This window comes from Podarcis pityusensis, assembly GCF_964106645.2.
Source record: "Podarcis pityusensis genome assembly, chromosome: 14".
Classification (NCBI taxonomy): domain Eukaryota; kingdom Metazoa; phylum Chordata; class Lepidosauria; order Squamata; family Lacertidae; genus Podarcis; species Podarcis pityusensis.
The window spans coordinates 25,747,297-25,764,399 of NC_138039.1; the positions used below are offsets into that span (position 1 = coordinate 25,747,297).

The 17,103-nt window shown below is 51.1% G+C and overlaps 2 protein-coding genes across 2 annotated transcripts in view; one reads left to right on the forward strand and one right to left on the reverse strand.

Moving 5' to 3' along the window:
* Positions 1-950, reverse strand: part of IQGAP1 (IQ motif containing GTPase activating protein 1) — a 45,310-nt gene extending 44,360 nt beyond the window's left edge. The window contains exon 1 of the mRNA XM_080980153.1: positions 722-950. Coding sequence (XP_080836279.1) covers positions 722-776 — 55 coding nt within the window. The 5' untranslated portion in view covers positions 777-950. The remainder of the gene's footprint in view (positions 1-721) is intronic.
* A 3,068-nt stretch (positions 951-4,018) lies between these two features.
* Positions 4,019-17,085, forward strand: TUBGCP4 (tubulin gamma complex component 4). The gene is made up of 18 exons (XM_080980166.1): positions 4,019-4,210; positions 4,304-4,549; positions 5,163-5,267; positions 6,651-6,704; positions 8,567-8,623; positions 8,977-9,056; positions 9,276-9,477; positions 9,975-10,140; positions 11,634-11,758; positions 12,451-12,501; positions 12,649-12,754; positions 13,031-13,138; positions 13,438-13,576; positions 13,767-13,944; positions 14,115-14,249; positions 14,940-15,056; positions 15,454-15,593; positions 16,098-17,085. Exons 1-18 carry the CDS (start codon positions 4,034-4,036, stop codon positions 16,111-16,113), a joined length of 2,202 nt encoding a protein of 733 aa, XP_080836292.1. The 5' UTR covers positions 4,019-4,033; the 3' UTR covers positions 16,114-17,085.
* Positions 17,086-17,103: the final 18 nt, after the last annotated feature.

Here is a 17,103-nt window from a genome sequence, read left to right on the forward strand (position 1 = left end):
ACCACGGAGGTTTGATTCGCTCAAAGGCTGCCACCCTGCTCGGTGGGAGCCAAGCCTCCTGCACTTGGTGAAGCGAGGCATCCATGGAGCTGGGAGAACGGGCAGTTCGTGCCGAGGACCCGCCCCAGGAGCTGCACGTCGCCGCCCTTCCTGCTCGGGGAGGGGAGCGGTCCTTACCCCGCCCCATGGCCCCTAAAATCGGGCCTCCTCCTCTTCCTCTCCCCCCCCCCCGGTCCTCCCGGGAAAAGAAAGAGCGCGAGAGAAAGCGGCTGCTTCGCTCAAAGATGCCCAACAGGGGACCCGGCCCGTGACCCCGCGAAAGGCGACAGCGCGTGCAAACGAGCCCGAGAGAAACGCGCGCCGCTCGGCGAGGCAGGCCGTTCACACGATCAATCCGGGGAGCGCTGCTTCCCGCCCGCCCGCCCGCCCGCCCGCCATGTTGAGGGGGCGATGGGGAGGCAGGGGGCGCGGAGACTTTCACAGCGGGCCCGGCTTCCTGCTCGGCCAAATAAACCCACAGCCCCGGGCCAAGCAAGCCAGCGTCCTCCTCCCCCGCCAGTCGGAACGATTCCTCCGGGCCCGGTAAGGGCTGTGCCTGGGCGCCAGCTCCAAGAAAGCGGCCCCGGCGGAGTAGGAGGAGACGCTGGCACTAAACCGACGGCCCGAGGCATCTCTCAAGCCGCAAGCAACGCGCCCTTCCCTCCCTCGGCCCCAGACTCACAGCCGTAGTGGGGCCGGGCCACGCCCGCCCCGTCGATCTCCTCCGGAGTGGCCATGAGGACGAGCCGAGGCAGAGGGAGCAGCGGCGGTTCCGTCTAATCGGAGCCCGTCGGTCGTCCGGCCGGGACGAGAAGGCTGCTGCTGTTTCTCAGGCTGCGGCGGCTGCTCGGAACGCGGGAGGGGAGTGTCCGCTCCGTCCGTTGGGCGGCGGCGAGGAGGTGGAGGCGGAGGGGAAGGCGGTAGGGAGCGGCCGCCCGTTCTCCTTCCTGGCGCGGTGGCGGCGCTGTCGGGCCAGCCCAGCGGGGTGTGTCTCCGGCTGCACCTCCCAGCCCAACCAGCTTGGCAGGAGCCTCCGCCAGGTCGCCCCGCCCAGTGGGCACTTGCTGGAAGAAGCGGCGGCTGGAGCCTCTCCGGGGAGCGACGCAGCGGGGAAAGGGCTCCCACCGGAGAAGAGCCCGAGAGGCGATGCACGGCCCCTTTCCTAAAGACGCGCGCCTCCGCGGAGAACCTCCATGCCCAGAGGCAGGATACCCCGTTCTTGCCGACGAAGAAGGTCTTGCCTTCGTATTGCCCGCTTTCCGCCTCCTTGTTGCGGCTCCGGGCTAGCTGCGGTTGGAAACAGGACACTGGGGCAAAGGGACCCATTTGGGAAGCGGGGGTGGTGTTCTGCCCCGTTGCAGTTTGCAACTCTGCATTGCCAACTCCGCGCCCAGTGCAATCGCGAAGGATCTGCAGGAAACAGGCGGACGCCACCACGGAGCGAGCTGCCTCCGCTTCATCGGGAAGGAGGGAGCGCCACCGATATAAAGGCAGCTCCAGTACGATCTAGTTATACTATACGGGGATGAGAGGCATTGGAGGGCTTCAGCCCTGCTTGGTAGCAAATCGGTTGCTTGTTCCCTGAGGAAAGAGGAGACATTCTGCGCATGCTCAGTGGGGGTGGGTGGCACCTCAAAGCGGGAGGAATCAAGCTCACAACGGGGCACATTGATATAAGAGGGGCGGGGAAGGTTCGTTTCCTTTAATGATGGCAGATTTTGGCGAGCCCACGAAGAAACGAGGCCGTATTTCGGTTTGCTGGAATTTTTTTCCTGCCCTCATAGGAGTCACGCCGAGGAGTCTTCGCTGCCCCCCAATAAAATAATTGAGAGGTCCAGCCCCCCCCATAGCTGTCAACTTTCAGATTTGAAAATAAGGGATCAGCAGCCTCAAAAATAAGCGATCAGCAGCCTCACCTGTCCCGGGGACAGCCTGCGGGATATCTAACAATCCGGGATAGCAGCGGGAAACAGCGCTGGAATAAGGGAATTTCCCGCAAAAAAAAAGGGAAGGTTGACAGCTATGCCCCCCCCCCCCAGTTGATGGTTATTGCCATTCAAATTGTGTGCCTGCACCCTGCCACGTGATCGATTGTGCGGGGCGGGGCTTGCCTGCCCTCCCATATTTTATTCAAGTTGGCAACCCTGCCACCAACTGGAAACCATAAGAAAAATTAAGATTTTTTTTATTAGGTAGCAACAGTGCTTTTTAAAAAAAAAAAAATGTTTAGGGGTACTCTCTTTTTTAAATATATTTTTATTAAGTACAAATTAGAAAACATACATATTCACAACGAAAGAAAATACAAAAGAAAAAGAAAATACATCTAACCAAGGGAAAAAAATTAGAGAATATTTTGTCTCTTTTCATATTTACAGTTATTTATACCTCTATAAAATGCTATTCACAATAAAGCAGTGAAATGAAAGATAAGATATCAGAAAAAAGAAAAAAAGAACAAAGAAAGAATAAAGAAGTAAGAGAAAAAGATCAGAAGTGAAAAATTTTAAAAGTAGATAAGTACTCACAATACATAGCCATTTCCCATCTATATTTATATTAAATTGTATAATTTCATCTTGTCCTTATCCTACCTTAAATAGTTTTTTGTTTTTAGGGGTACTCTCATTTTTCTACTCATATTGAAATACTGCCCCTCAATGAGGCCAAACTTAGATTCACAAAATGTTTAGGGGTATGCATCCCCCCTGAAAAAAAGCGCTGGGTAGCAATCTCTCTCACACACACACTTACACATGCGCGTGTAGCAGCCAATATCAGAGTCCCTCCTCTTTGTAACTTAGTTCTGATTTAAACCTCCGGATATATTATTTCAGGCTACAATTCAGATTTTTAAAATGACCCCGCAAATGCAGCCAGTCCACCATCGTTCTCCGACTGAGAGCTGCTTATAATACCCTCTATAGAGTTTCCATATTTAAAAAAGTGAAAATCCGGACACAAAAGCCTGCCCCCCTCAAAATCGTGTCTCCACTAATGGGAGTCCCCCCATATATCAAGCGGTTGGAAAGTGTTTCTTTTTTTACATAGCCACGTGCAGTTCACCTGTGGCTGTGATGTCATTGCTGCCCCCCCTCGTGGCTCCATGGGTGTAGGCAGGGGGGCAGCTGCTGCCCCCAAATCAAATAATTAAAAGTATTGCAGTTTTCAAAGAGCAATTTAAAGAGCATTTTATGAGCATCATTGAAGGGTTGGAGAGATTATCACTAGAAGGAAATGGCAACACGAGGAAATGGACACTCCAGCTAGATTCTGCTGCCACCAAAGCTCAATTCATCCTTGCTGCCACTCTGTTAGCCAAATATTCTGCTTTATCGGAACCTGTGGTAAATGCCCTAGTGTCTAAAAAGCGAGTGCTTTGTAATTTTGTAAAATATATTCGTTAACCGCAAGAAAGGTACTCCCTGATGTTAATTTTTTAATTTAACTTTCTAGTTTTCAAATGACTGAAGATTTTGAGATTTTCCTGAACACTTGGGGCCAAAAGAAAGTAATTTAAAACAACTGTAGCTGGGACATTTAATTCCGAATCTGCTAGACAGAGCCAGACAGAGGATGATGACAGGTGAGTGTCCTGCTCCCCCCGCCCCCCCCCAAATCCTAGCTACGCCCACGCGGGGCACCTTACGAATTCCATTCTGAAACCCGCCCCTCCTCCATCCAAAGTCGCGGGCGGTTTGAACGCAGCCCCGCAGCCGAGAGCCTCCTGCCTCTGCTATCTTTTGCTAGCTCTACACATACAAGCAGTGCATTGAAAGCACATCCCCTCCTCGCCCCCAAAATCTTCCCTGCAGCGCCTGCTGCGATTGGCTTCCTCGCCCGTGTTTCGGTTTTTTTGCAAAGCCGCGCACAGATCTCCTGCTGCCGCTCTCCTCGCGGTTTGAAGCGCTGTCCCGCTCAGCTTTGCAAGTGCTCGGCCAACGAGCCACGCGCGGTGAGGGCCGCCTGTCCTTCCCAACCTTTTGCTAGCTCTATGCGCTCGGAGGCGGTAGGCGCGCGCACCCCCTCCTTTTCCCGTCGGGCCTTGCGGGGCGCCGTGGTTCGCTCTTCGCCGGCCGCCGCGATGATCCACGAGCTGCTACTGGCGCTGCGCGGCTACACCGGAGGCCTCTTCGTCGCCGTTGGAGGCGGCGGCAGCGTCTGCCTGCAGGTGGCGTCCCGCTCCGCCCCCCGGGGAAGAGGCGCCCCAGGCCGCCGCCGCCTCCCACCCTAACCGGCTTCTCGTTGCCCTCCCCTCCCGCAGGTGCCTCAGGAGCCGGTGCTGCCGCCTTTCCTTCACCCGAGCGAGGCCGCCCTCCTGGCCCGCGTCTGCCGCCTCGGCGCCTTCTACATTCGCTTCAGCGACTTCGTCGAGCAGTTCGCAGCCGAGCACGTCCAGCCGCCGCCCTCGCAAGGAGGCCCCTCGCAGGGCGGGCAGCAGCAGCAGCAGCCTCCCCCCGGCGCCCCGTCAGCCCCTTCAGCAGCAGCAGCCCTGCCCGTGCAGCCGCAGGTGAGCGGTCCCCTGAGCATGTGCAGAGGTAGGCAAGCGACGCCCCCACTTTTGCCCGCTTGCCTGTCCCTTCTCCGGCCGTTTATGTGCAGTGACCCTCTGCGGAAGCGACTCGGCCCTTTCCCTCACAGGCTGGTTCTCTCCATCCGTTCTCAAGGCCCAAAACAGCCAGGACATGAAGGGCTGCAGCCGGCCGCCTCCACATCTCTCTCCCTCCTGCCCCTCAATACCCAGAAGGGCCCCACATCCCTGTCAATGAGGTCCTCCGAGGTTTATTTTTCCGTTGGCTTTCTTTTTTCAATTGCTGGGCCTTGGGCTTGTTCATTGTTTTGGCTGCTTTTATGGAAGAATGTTGTACTGTAATACTGCTGTCATTTTGAACAGTGATGTTTGTGGAGGAGCTTTCTTGAAAAGCAAGGTGTGCATTTATTGAACAAGCCCTCCTCCTAACTGCACCTCCTGTGCAAGGGCTTTTGTGGCAGGATGCAGTCCCAGAACAATGGAGGGACAGGGGGGTTGCGTTGCCTTTGGGTCGCTTCCACTCATGGCAATAGAGGTGGTTCTGGAGCCTTATTCATGCCAGGAGATTAACCATTCCTTGATCCACTTTCAGGATCTGCACCCCTCCCAGCAAGGGATTTATCTGCGGGCTTTCTGCACTGGGCTTGATGCTGTGCTGCATCCATACCGGCAGGCCCTGCTTGACTTGGAGCAGGAGGTAAGGAGGACACAGTGGGTTTCTGTAGTAAATATTGCATGATGCTCTGCCCATCAAATCCAACTGCAGGTTTTTGTCACTAATAGTGGTTTGTTAATCTGTATTAATGACTCCTTTTCACTAAGTCACCCCACAACTAGACATTGTACAAGAATAGAGCATAAATGACTACTTGCTTGCTTAGCAGAGAGAGCACCAATCAGATTTCATCTGTTGATGGTGTCCTTCATTATAAACAGAGACAAAATCATTAGCCATGCAGACAAAAATGCTGATGAGCATTAAATTCCAGCACTATGGCTGCGTAGCTCTGTAGCAGCTAAACCACAGAGGAGGTGTTGGCCCCTTGAAGCAAGAGAAGACAGGCTTCTCTTCTGGTAAGCAGCAGGGTCACGGCATCTACCTGTCTGAGCCAGTTACAAAATTGAAGCTCAGAGAGAAGAACTGGTTGCAGCTACCTTCTGAGCTTTGGGGGTGTGGCGGGGGGCACGGAAAGAGAGACATGGCTATAAAAGGACAGCAGGTCTAACACCAAGCTCTAAAACGCCCCAGGGGATCTGGTTACTGGCAGCCAGTCAGTTCCAGCCTAGTACTCTGGGTGTAAGTCAAGGTTCGGCAGCAGCCACAGACCCAAAATGAGCCCAGAGTGAGTGCAGGGCTGGGGCAACTTATTGACCATGATGCCCAAAGCACCAACTCATGAGCTCCCAGGTGCACAGTACTGGAAGGCAAGAGCTGGGAAAGCACAATTGAAGAGGATGAAGGAATCTCCCAAACAGGCAGCAACATGGGGGGAGGAGGTTGGGGGGGAGAGCAGGCAAGGAGCAGAAGGAGGTGGTGAGAAAAGGCTAGTTGAGAGAATGGGCAAGAGGAGCTTAATGCAATATTGAAAGCTGAGGCTGGAGGAGGCTCCCTTCTTCACAGAAGCAGGGGCTAAGGCTGGAGGTGGTTCCAGACCCAGCAGGTGCTTACCTGACAAGCCAACCTGCACCAAGTTTCTGTATTTTCCCTGACTTCGGGCATAGGGCTCCACAGCCAAAGATTGTCTGTGCCTCAAAGCAGCACTTACCAATTTGTAATTTAAAAGCAGCAGGCCAGTGTAGGCAACAAATATACTGAATAAACCTGCTTTGTTATCCCACTGCTTTGACCTAAAAGGTCTGGACACGGACAGTTCTTGACATGCCAGCCAGTGTCATGCATTGCTAATACCACCCATGTATGTTGGATCTCTGTAGGAAACAGTGCCATCCGCATAACTGCTATATTCAAAAAGCTCCAGGGAGTGCTCCTTCCCTGCTTGTTCAACTTAGGAGTTGCAAAACAACAAGTCAAAACAAAGTCTTACTCCAGTCTCTTACCTCCACCTTTCATTTTTTGCAGTTTCTGGCCGATCCTCACCTTACCATCTCGCATGTCAATTATTCGCTGGATCAAGTGAGTTCTCCCTGCCCATACCTCCATTCTGTTAGAGGAGCTGCCTTCTCTGGATTGTGCCTTCTCTTCATGGTTGCCTGCTGAAAAGAGGCTTGCCTATATGAGTGAGCTGTATTAGTTCACACTGTCTTGAATAAGGTCTGGAGGTCTGTTTTGAAGGGCAGGACCTCAACTGCTCTTGCTCTTGTCTGGCTGAGCCCTGGAGCTCTAGCACAAGGGATGAGGCTCCACGGCCACTTTCCTGTCTCCGATCCTTTTCCTGCAGTGGAATAAATAAAAAATCTGAGGCAGGAGCAAGCCTTGACACAACCTCCATAAAGGCAAGGAATCTCTTCCTTCCCTCAGTCGAATTCATTGGCTATCCCAATCTCTGTAAGGGCCCTCCTGCCCCAAAGGACATCCTGTGAACTGCCAGTGTGAGCAATGGGCGAGTACTTTCTTGAGTCTCTCAGAGAGAGGCTCTTGGGACACAGGAAGCTTGGAAAGAGAGATACAAGGTTTATCATCCTGAGTGGCTAGAATATGAGAATGGAGGGTCTTATACAAGAGCTCTGGCTCCATCTGAGGGGCCACTTACCAGCTTTCCCCCAGAGCACCTTTATTCACCTGCTTAAGGGACTAGTCAGTTTGGAGAGGCCGGATCCTGACGGGGGACTCAGTCTCTCTTCCCACCAAAGAGAAAGGAGAGCTGCCTAGGGATGATTATGCATCACTCTTAACTCCTGTTGGCTGCCTTCCACTGAAAATTATTCTACATTGCAGGCTGCACTGAAGGAAGACAAGGGGGTTAATCAGACCACATTCTTGTGGGGCAGGGGGCTGCCTAGGCAAGCTCAGTTTTTGCTAGAGTACCCATCCTATGAGCAAAGGGCCTCCTCATGAAAGGTAACATTAGTTTAGGCAGATGCCCATTTTCAGTGATAATAGCAAATTCTGGACCCAGCCCAGGTGGCGGCAGCAGCATCAGAGCTTTTCACAAGGAAACATTGTAGACACGCAGAGAAACTAGGAGGCTGCAATCCACATGCCTCTTCCAACTGGTTCATTAAGGTGGCACATCTTTTGTGCAGTATTTAATATGTACTTTGGGTCTGAAGGGAAGCTTAGTCTTCCGAACTGCATTTATAGCCTGCATTGATGTTGATCCTTGTTAGTTATTGCATCCTTGCCTGATGTTCAATAGGCAACATGGAAGGCCTTTCCTTTCCCGTTTCGAGAAAAAGGCTTGCACAGGCATTATCTTAAGGAACATAATCCTGATCATGTGGAAAGTTTGCAAAAACCTAAAGTGTGGTGCAAGTAATTGTGTGTGGTTTAGGAAACATACTGTGGCAGAGTGAATCTCTGTGAGTAGAATCTTGGCAGCCAGTTCCAATTTCTGATGTCCTAAGCAAGAGAAATCTGACACTTTTATCTTATCTTTATCCTACACAGTAGGTACAGTGTCTGCACCTTAAAAGAGGGCAAATAACATTCCTTGAAGAATTAATGAAGTTAGGGAGGTAATCTTAGTAGATGTCTACTTATTTAGGTAGACTATCGGGGGGGGGGGAGCCCCAACTGCAGGGGTGGGGGGGACAAAGCATGAAGGCCACACACAAATGAAGCCCCTGTGCAAGAAGGAAGATACTTCCATTTTGCTGTGTGACACTGAAATTAGGGAAGGCTCTTTCCCATGCAGGCTGTTCTGTATAGCCTTCCCTATTGGAGTGAGTGGGGGGAGCAGCTCATAGGAGGATTCCCAACCCACATTAGAAAAAGATCTTGTCTGTCACATTAAGTACAACACTCTGTTCTCTTTTTTCCCCATCCTTGTCTCAAACTAGCAAATCATTCCTCACCATCTGATTCTTGTTTTGCAGTTCCAGCTCCTTTTCCCCTCACTGATGACTGTGGTGGAGCAAATAAAGACCCAGAAGGTACAGTTGAGAATCCTGATCTCCCTTGGTGGTGGCCCTCTTTTTATAGGCACCTGCCTGGCTTGATTTAAAAAGAGAGGGCAAATCTTGTGTGTAACTGAGATGGTGCTGATTTCTCTCACCTCAGTGGAGGTGAAAAATGGGAAGTAGGAGTTCTGGTACCATGATCTGCAGAAAAGTAGAGCAGGGAGCTGGAAATGCTGCCTGCATGTGGATGAGGAGCTTAAGATGGGCTCCTCTTCCTCCATCCAGGCCAGCTGGTCTCTGGACCTTTCAGAATCCAGCTGCCAGCCAGTGTTGTAGGAACATGTGGTAACATCAGCTCTTGCAAGGGATCTGCTTTTCATTTGCAGATTCATGGCTGTCAAATCCTGGAGGTGGTTCACAGACACAGCCGAGGTGGCCTGCCACCCGTGCGCCGTGCTTTGGAAAAGTAAGAAACTCTCCTGGGTGGGGCCAGCCCAAGCGCTAAGGAGGAATGCCAGGTTATGGGTCCCAGGAACCTGCCCCCTGAACAAGTTAATGTTCCTGAAGTCCCACTGTCGCCTTGGATGGTGCTTGTTTCCCTGTCCCTAGCCACCAATAGCAGCAGCTCCATTGTGGCTGCAGCCTGGTCAAGCCCCCTTCCCTCTGCTGCTGTGCCTCCCTCCAGGGTCTTGGCCATGTGCCATGCTGCCATGTACAAGCAGCTCTCTGCCTGGATGCTGCATGGGCTGCTCCTGGACCAACATGAGGAGTTCTTCATCAAGCAAGGCCCTTCCTCGGGGTCTGTTCCTGCCCAGCCCGAAGAGGAGGAGGAGGACCTGGGGATTGGAGGGCTGACGGGGAAACAGCTGCGAGAGCTGCAGGACATGGTGAGGTTTGGGTAATAGATACAAAGGAAGCTGAATCCGCCTCCCAATCCCTCTAGCTCTGCATTGTCCACACTGCCTAGCAGCCCCTTCCTAGGGCTTCACAGGCTTCTGCCAGTCCCACATGGAGATATTGTTGTGGGGTTGGACGTGCAAGGCTGCTTGCATGCAAAGCAGATGCTCAGCCACCGAGCCAGGTGCTCTCTTGCCTCGTGAAACCTGCTTAGCCCCCTCCAGTCATCTTTTTGTAGTTGGATCTAGAACTTTCTGTTTTGATAGCTCAAGTATTCTTTTCTGACTCTTTAGCCATTGTTTCATGGATCAAGAATCCTGCTCTGCTCCCCACTGACACAGATTGGTGGTTCCAACTAAGTCTTAACACACACCTACCCTTTGATGGACAGTCCTCAGGATTGGGGGTGGGGCTTTCTATTTGGAGCCCCCACGTTTGTGCGTGGGGTTCTTTGACTTTCCCCCATTTTCACCTCTCCTTCCAACAGCGGCTGATTGAAGAGGAGAACATGTTGGCACCCTCCCCAAAGCAGTTCTCTCTGCGGATTGAAATGCTGCCATCCTACATCCCTGTGCGAGTTGCTGAGAAGATCCTTTTTGTGGGAGAGTCTGTCCAGATGTTTGAGAGTCAAAATGTGAGCCTTACCAAAAAAGGTAGGAAACACTTTGACTCATTTCATTCTGCATGGGGGCAGCAAGGATTGAAAGCTGTAGGGTGGTTGTTTCTTGGCTGTCCATTCATAAGGGCACCCTGGGACATAGCAGGGAAGTGCTGGGATGCCTCACCAGAGGTCTGCGCAAGATGGAATGGACCCTCCCTGTAAAGCACCCAAGCCACCCCTCCCCCTTGCTCTGCCACTCTTTCCTTGGGGTAGAGTATGGTGGCTCCATAAAGGTAAAGGTAAAGGACCCCTGACAGTTAAGTCCAGTCGCAAATGGCTCTGGGGCTACGGCGCTCATTTTGCTTTACTGGCCGAGGCAGACGGCGTTTGTCCATAGACAGGTTTTCCAGGTCATGTGGCCAACATGAAAAAGCCGCTTCTGGCGAAGCCAGAGCAGCGCACGGAAACACCATTTAGCTTCCTGCCGGAGCGGTACCTATTTATCTACAGTACTTGCACTTTGATGTGCTTTTGAACCACTAGGTTGGCAGGAGCTGGGACCGAGCAATGGGAGCTTGCCCCGTTGCGGGGATTCAAACCGCTGACCTTCCAATTGGCAAGCCCTAGGCTCAGTAGTTTAGACCACAATGCCACCCATGTCCCTACTATGGTGGCTCCATAGCTTTTGGTAAAAAGAAAAGAAAAAGTGAGGCCCTGTTGTTGTTTTGCCTCACCAATACAGCCCCCAAGGAGGTGCCTTTAGTGTTTACAGTGAATTAAAATTTCTTCTTCCTGCTGGGTCTAGCTCTCAGGCTGCTTTCTGATGGCGTGTGTGTGTGTGTGTGTGTGTGTGTGTGTGTGTGTAGGACCTGCTTCCTCCTAGCTCTGGTATTTGTACTTAATACAGAACGACTGGGAAGCACTGAAAATATTTTGGAGCTACAGTGCCCTCCTCTCAGGAAGGCCACTTTGGAACAGCAAGAGGTTTTCTGACTTAATACCAGCCAGCTGTTTCCAGGAGAAAACAAAGGCAGACCGTCCTCAGCCCACCTCCATTGTCTGCTTTGTTACCGGTTTCCCAAATTGTAGTTGCATCTGCTGCCATCAGATGCACTGCAGAGTCCTCAGTGGGCTGGAGTGAAGCTGTTTTCCATTTCCATCTGTTTAAAATATTTGAAGCATCTTGGTCGTCTACTATATAAGCTTGGGTTGTTGGCATCTGTCAGCCACAAAGCAAAAAGGAGAACAGGCTCTGGTGCTCACAGATGCAAAACTTCATTGAAGCTCAGTGTGTTTCAGGAGCATGAAAGGCTTCAAATTCTTACAATTCAAACACTCTCCAGTCTTAAATTCTGACCTATTCAAGAACTCGCTTGAAAAACTGGGAGAGCAATTCCCCCTTTTCCTCTCCTCCACTTTTCCAAGCTGGATCTTGATGCAGCCTTGAACAGCCTTTGTCCTCTGCAAAGCTCTGCTGTTGGAGGCCGTGACTGGCATCTTGCGTCTAGATTAGGCCACTCTTCCTTGCCTTCTGTTGCCTCACAGGCTCCATCCTGAAGAACCAGGAGGACACCTTTGCGGCTGAGCTGCATCGCCTCAAACAGCAGCCTCTCTTCAACCTGGTGGACTTTGAGACAGTGGTGGACTGGATACGGAGCACTGTGGCGGAGGTCAGCCGTAGCTCTAGAGTTGCATGTGCTAAGTTCTTTGTGCGGTAGCAGCAGGGAGCCGTTTGCGAACCCCTCGGCCAGAGCTTGCTGGAAAACCTTTTTCAGGCTGAGGGCCACATTCCTTCTTGGGATTACATGCTGGGAAGGTGGCAGGGATGGAGTCAAAAGCGCCAGGCCAGGCCAGAGCAACCCCATCACCACCAGCAGCATCCTTTCAGTGAATTCTCTCCCCTCTCAAGAAAGCCTATGTTAAAAGCTCCCATTAGCAACAATAAAAGCTTTAATAAAGCCTAATCTCTGTGGGGGAGATTTGATTTTAATGGCAGATCAATGCATAGAGCGAGGTGATATTAGTCCTCTCCCCTGCTTTTCAAAAGTCTAATTGGTGCGGGGGGAGGGGTGACAGGTGGGGATCCAGAATTAACATTTGTCTCTTGCTAATGCACCCTGCACAATAATTAAACTTTTTAAAAGCCTCAACTGTTACAGTATCCCATAGATCAGCTGTTTGTCAGTCCTGCCATATAGAGCATGGAGAGCCTGCCCAGCAATGGGCAAGTAGTCTCTGTCACTCAAAGCAAACAGATCAAGTCCTGGCTGCAGTGGGGTGGAAGGTCCCAGCAGCAGCTCGGAGCTGCTGCTGCTGGGGATCCCTGGTTCTTGATGCTGATGGACTGTTTTCTCTCCCTTAGCACTTATGGAAGCTCATGGTGGAAGAATCGGATTTAATAGGACAACTGAAGGTACATGCAAACCTCCATACGGCGCTTCCAAAGCTGTTCCTTTCTCTTTGTGCAGGAGGAGACTCACTCCTGCCAGTGAAGTGTTGCTTGCAGGGGTCCATGGGTTCTGTATCCTGATGCATTTAGTCATTCTCTCCTCCTTTCTAGATTATTAAAGATTTTTATCTCTTGGGGAGAGGAGAACTGTTTCAGGCCTTCATTGACACCGCACAGCAGATGCTGAAGACACCTCCCACTGCAGTGACAGAACATGGTGAGTTTCATGGGCTCTGGCTTCTCCGTTAGGTTGAGATGGTAAGATTGGTGGATCAGACCAACGACTCTCTACTCAGATACTTCCCTGCTTCCCAAGCCTTTCTACCAAGACTCTTGGCCCCTGCATAGGCACAGTTTTGGCTCTGTAAGCTGTTGTGGCACAAACTCTGAAAAGGCCATGGGGGGTGGGAGAGTGGAAACAGGTGACTGTGCCTTCCTTGCTCACTGTGCACTCATCTGGAGTAAGTCGTTCTGGTCTGGCTCTCTTTCTCAGATGTGAATGTGGCCTTCCAGCAGTCTGCCCACAAAGTGCTGCTTGACGATGACAACCTCCTTCCTCTTCTTCACCTGACCATCCACTATTATGGAAAGGAGCACCGAGGTGGGTGCTGGTGCCAGGGAGCCAAGCAGTCCTGAACAGGGCAGGTTTAGGCCCTACCACAACTACAAGCACAAAGTCAATTTGGTTCCGTAGAGGCAGAATGGCAGCCCTAGGTCTGGGAAGCTGGGAGTTCAAAGCCCAAGGCCAGTCTTGTCAATCCCCTGGGTGGTCTGGAGCAAGTCTCTCACCTGCATTAGCTGCCCATTGATAAAATGAGGAGGGTGGCAGGGAAGGAGGGTGGGGTCCAGCAAGGGTTGCTGCCGTTTTGTTGCCCACCTGCCTCCTGGCTTCCTTTTCAGATGCCGCTCAAGCTCGAGATACGCCGTCTCGGGAACTGTCTCCCCATGAATCCCCTGCATCAGGCTGGGCTGCTCTGGGGCTCTCCTACAGGGTGCAGTGGCCCCTGCATATCCTCTTTACTCCTGCCGTCCTGGAAAAGTGAGGGCTGCTTTATCCCTGTTTCTGTTTCCAGGTGGATTCTGTGGCATTTTGGTGTCAAAGGTTGATGGTAGCAGAGCACATTTTTCCTGGGTGGGAGGAGGAGATGCTGGCCTGGTCTGAGCTCCTGGTCTACTTGCCCAGAGACCTGACCCAGCTATCTTTTGCTTGCCTTCCTCTTGGCTTGCAGGTACAATGTGGTCTTCAAGTACCTGCTAAGTGTGCGTCGAGTCCAGGCTGAGCTGCAGCACTGCTGGGCTCTACAGATGTGGTGCAAGCGCCTGGAATCCAACAGGACAGATGCCATCAAGTGGCAACTGCGCCATCACATGACTTTCCTTGTAGACAATCTCCAGTACTACCTGCAGGTGAGCAGCAACACAGGTCTCAGGGGCTGAGGCTTTGGTGCTGCTCCTCCAAGGGATATGCATCAGTCAGTTCTCCCAGCAATACCCTAAATCTCCCACCAAAAATTGATGGTTGGAAATGACTGAAAACAGCAGGCAGTATATTCTCCCTCACTTTTCCTTATCCTCAGGTGGATGTTCTGGAGTCTCAGTTCTCCCAACTTCTGCAGCAGATCAACTCCACCCGTGACTTTGAGAGCATTCGACTGGCACACGATCACTTCTTGAGCAATCTCCTAGCACAGTCCTTCATTCTGCTGAAACCAGTGAGTGATCCCCATAGTCTGTTTGCCTTGTGTCCCCAGGAGAAGAACTGGTCCTGTACGAACAGTCCAAATGCCCATCCAGTGCAGCACTCCTAGCTCACTTCAATGCAAACATGGCAAGAAGGAACTAAAGCAAAAGCCAGACCCTTGTGAACATGGCTGTGTTGCTTGGCCATGAGCACAACCAAAGCCCTTACCTGCTAAAGTGAATAATGAAGTACAGGTCTGTATAGAAAAGCAGGATAGAAAATAAATGAACTGCAACTGTGTCAGTTTGCCTTCATCATGTGTTTTTTGGGGGGAGTGTCTTCCTGGTGACTTGGTAGCATTTGGCAATCTGGAGAAGCCTGTCAAAGTCCTTCCCCAGAGCACCAGGCAAGTAGGTATGTTCATTGGTCTTGGAAACTCATGTTTAGAGCAGCTTATGATGCTTGAACAGAAATTTCAGGCTTTGGTAGCTGCTGTGCAGTGTATGAAGATTTTTGTTTTGTTTTGTTTGATTGCATCAGCTCCATTAGACCTTAAGAATTGCTCTACTAAGCAAGAAGTGAAATGGTTTGAGTAAACCAGTCCAAATAATCCTGCTGAATCTGGTCATTATCTCAGGCTGCGGAAGGGCAAGACGAGAAGCATCTGCTCTGGTGAGGCCCTCCTGGGCCTTCATCTCCTTTCTGCTCTTTGGTTTTGCAGGCTTTCCACTGTCTGAATGAAATACTGGATCTATGCCATAGCTTCTGCTCACTTGTCAGCCAGAACCGGGGACCATTGGATGAGCGGGGGACGGCCCAGCTGAGCATCCTGGCCAAGGTGGGCCTTGCACTTTTCTACCTGAAAAACATCGCCCAAAGCTTTTGGGGCATCTCTCCTGTGGATGCTGTTGGAAACTCAGAGCAGGCAGCTCTCTGATGAATTCAGCATGGGGTGGGGGAGGGGATAGGAACACAAGAAGTCTAGCCATTGCTCTTCCATGAAACTCATCAGAAACAGCCTTGGTCAGGCCCTTGTGGCATACTGGCAGCAACAGCTGGGGCCTTTCCTCCTCCAGGACAGCAATTCCCAAAGGGTGAGCGATGAGGTGGGGCAGTTGCCTGGGATGCTTTCTCCCCATATGGGTTCGAGTGGCCTTCAAGTCATCTCTGTTCAGCCCTTTCTGCTAAGGCAGAACCCTCAATTTATGGCTCATGGGTGCCGTTTACCTTTGCAGGGCTTCAGCTGTCAGTCTTCACTCCTTTTCAAGATCCTCTCCAGTGTTCACAATCACCAGATCAATTCAGACTTGGCTCAGTTGCTGTTACGTCTTGACTACAACAAATACTATACCCAGGCTGGAGGCACCTTGGGCAGGTAGGCCTTGGCGAGTGCCAGGAAATCACACAAGCCCCTTTAGTTATATTTGTGCTGGTGGTGGGAGGTGGGGGGCTCTGCCTGAATGTGGACTCTTCTACAGCTATCCTTAGCCTGGGTTTCCTTGCCTTCCAGGGCTTAAGGTTTCCCAAGGACTGGGAATCTTTAATTACACAGGCCTGTTACTAACTAGAAACACACAAGGTCTTAAGCCTATTTGAGAGCTGCTGGTGAGAGGGATGTGATTAGGCATCATCTAGACTTTCTGCTGTTTCTGTTTTGGGACCCAGAAGGTGGGATATAAATGTATTTATAACCAGCTGTGTGCTATGTTAAAAAATGCAATTCAAACTTTGCACACTGTGGTCTGTAAATAATATGAAATTGGTTGTGTGTGCATCTCTAACAAGTAGTTTTGGCTACTGTGCCCAATTTACACAACCCTTCTCCCTTCTGCAGCCACAGAGCCCTTCCTCTAATTAACTGCCCCTTCTTTCTCTACAGTGTGGGATTAGAATAGACCACCAGTCTCACAATGAAGGCCGTTGCCACCTTTTCTGGGAAGCAAACCTGCTCTGGTCAGAATACATGTTCTGGCTTCTGGAGGAAGGTGCTGAGGGATATTGGGACCTCACCCTGGCACTCAGAAAGGACTCAGTCAGTGTGTGCTTCATTAAATGTGTCTCTAGTGCTGCTCTCCTTATGCTGCATGTTTTTCCGGAAGTGAAAGTGCTGCTTAGCATTGACTTTGAATTGTTTTCAAATGCTGCTGTCACTTGTCAGCAAATTTGGCTCTTTCTACTGCTAGCACTGCAAGTAAGGCTGCGAGCAAAGGAGGTTCTCTCATTGCCCTCGTCATCCAGGAGCCACATTGTGCAAATCAGGGTGAGCATTGACCTGCTCTTAATGGAAAAGTGTGATTAACTGCAGGAAAGTTGCTTTTTTGAAAATGCAATTTCGTGTCTCTAAATACGGAAGCAGGAAGAAGATACCGTATATTTCCATTCTGGGCTGAGTCTGCCAATGAAAGTGTTCCTTCTACTTTTTTGTGTGGGGGGTTTGGTGCAGCTTCTTTTCCTCTCACATACGGTGAGGGAGAGGAGGAGAATAAACAAGTGGTGCAAGACTGCTGGTGCCTTTCAGGTAACCTGCCCTCCTCCACCCCATTTGTTTCATTTTCTTCTGCCATCAGTCTTATTTTTGCTTTTTTTCTCCAGCCCACACGTTTCTTTCTACTCTTCCAAGTTCAGCAGCACAGGCATACCATGGAAGAACTCTAGCTAGTGCCCAATCCACTGTGTATATATATTTTTCTTACCTGAGGGGCAGGAGTCTCCACAAGGAGATTGCCCCTCCCACTCATGAGCTGTCCTACACCAACAATGTGTAAACACCTCCACGTTTGTTGGCAGATCCTAGTCTGCATCTACACAGAGTGTAGGCTGGTATAACTGAGTAAGGAACTCTGGGGAACCCTTGAATGAGACCGTTCTTGGACCAAGGGATAAAA

What these genes read in the sequence shown, in the direction of transcription:
- TUBGCP4 (XM_080980166.1), top strand. Translation starts at nt 4,034, where the DNA reads ATGCGCTCGGAGGCGGTAGGCGCGCGCACCCCCTCCTTTTCCCGTCGG. An exon ending in ATCTCCAGTACTACCTGCAG is followed by an intron (nt 13,945 to 14,114) that starts GTGAGCAGCAAC and finishes CCTTATCCTCAG; the next exon opens with GTGGATGTTCTGGAGTCTCA. An exon ending in CCTTCATTCTGCTGAAACCA is followed by an intron (nt 14,250 to 14,939) that starts GTGAGTGATCCC and finishes TTGGTTTTGCAG; the next exon opens with GCTTTCCACTGTCTGAATGA.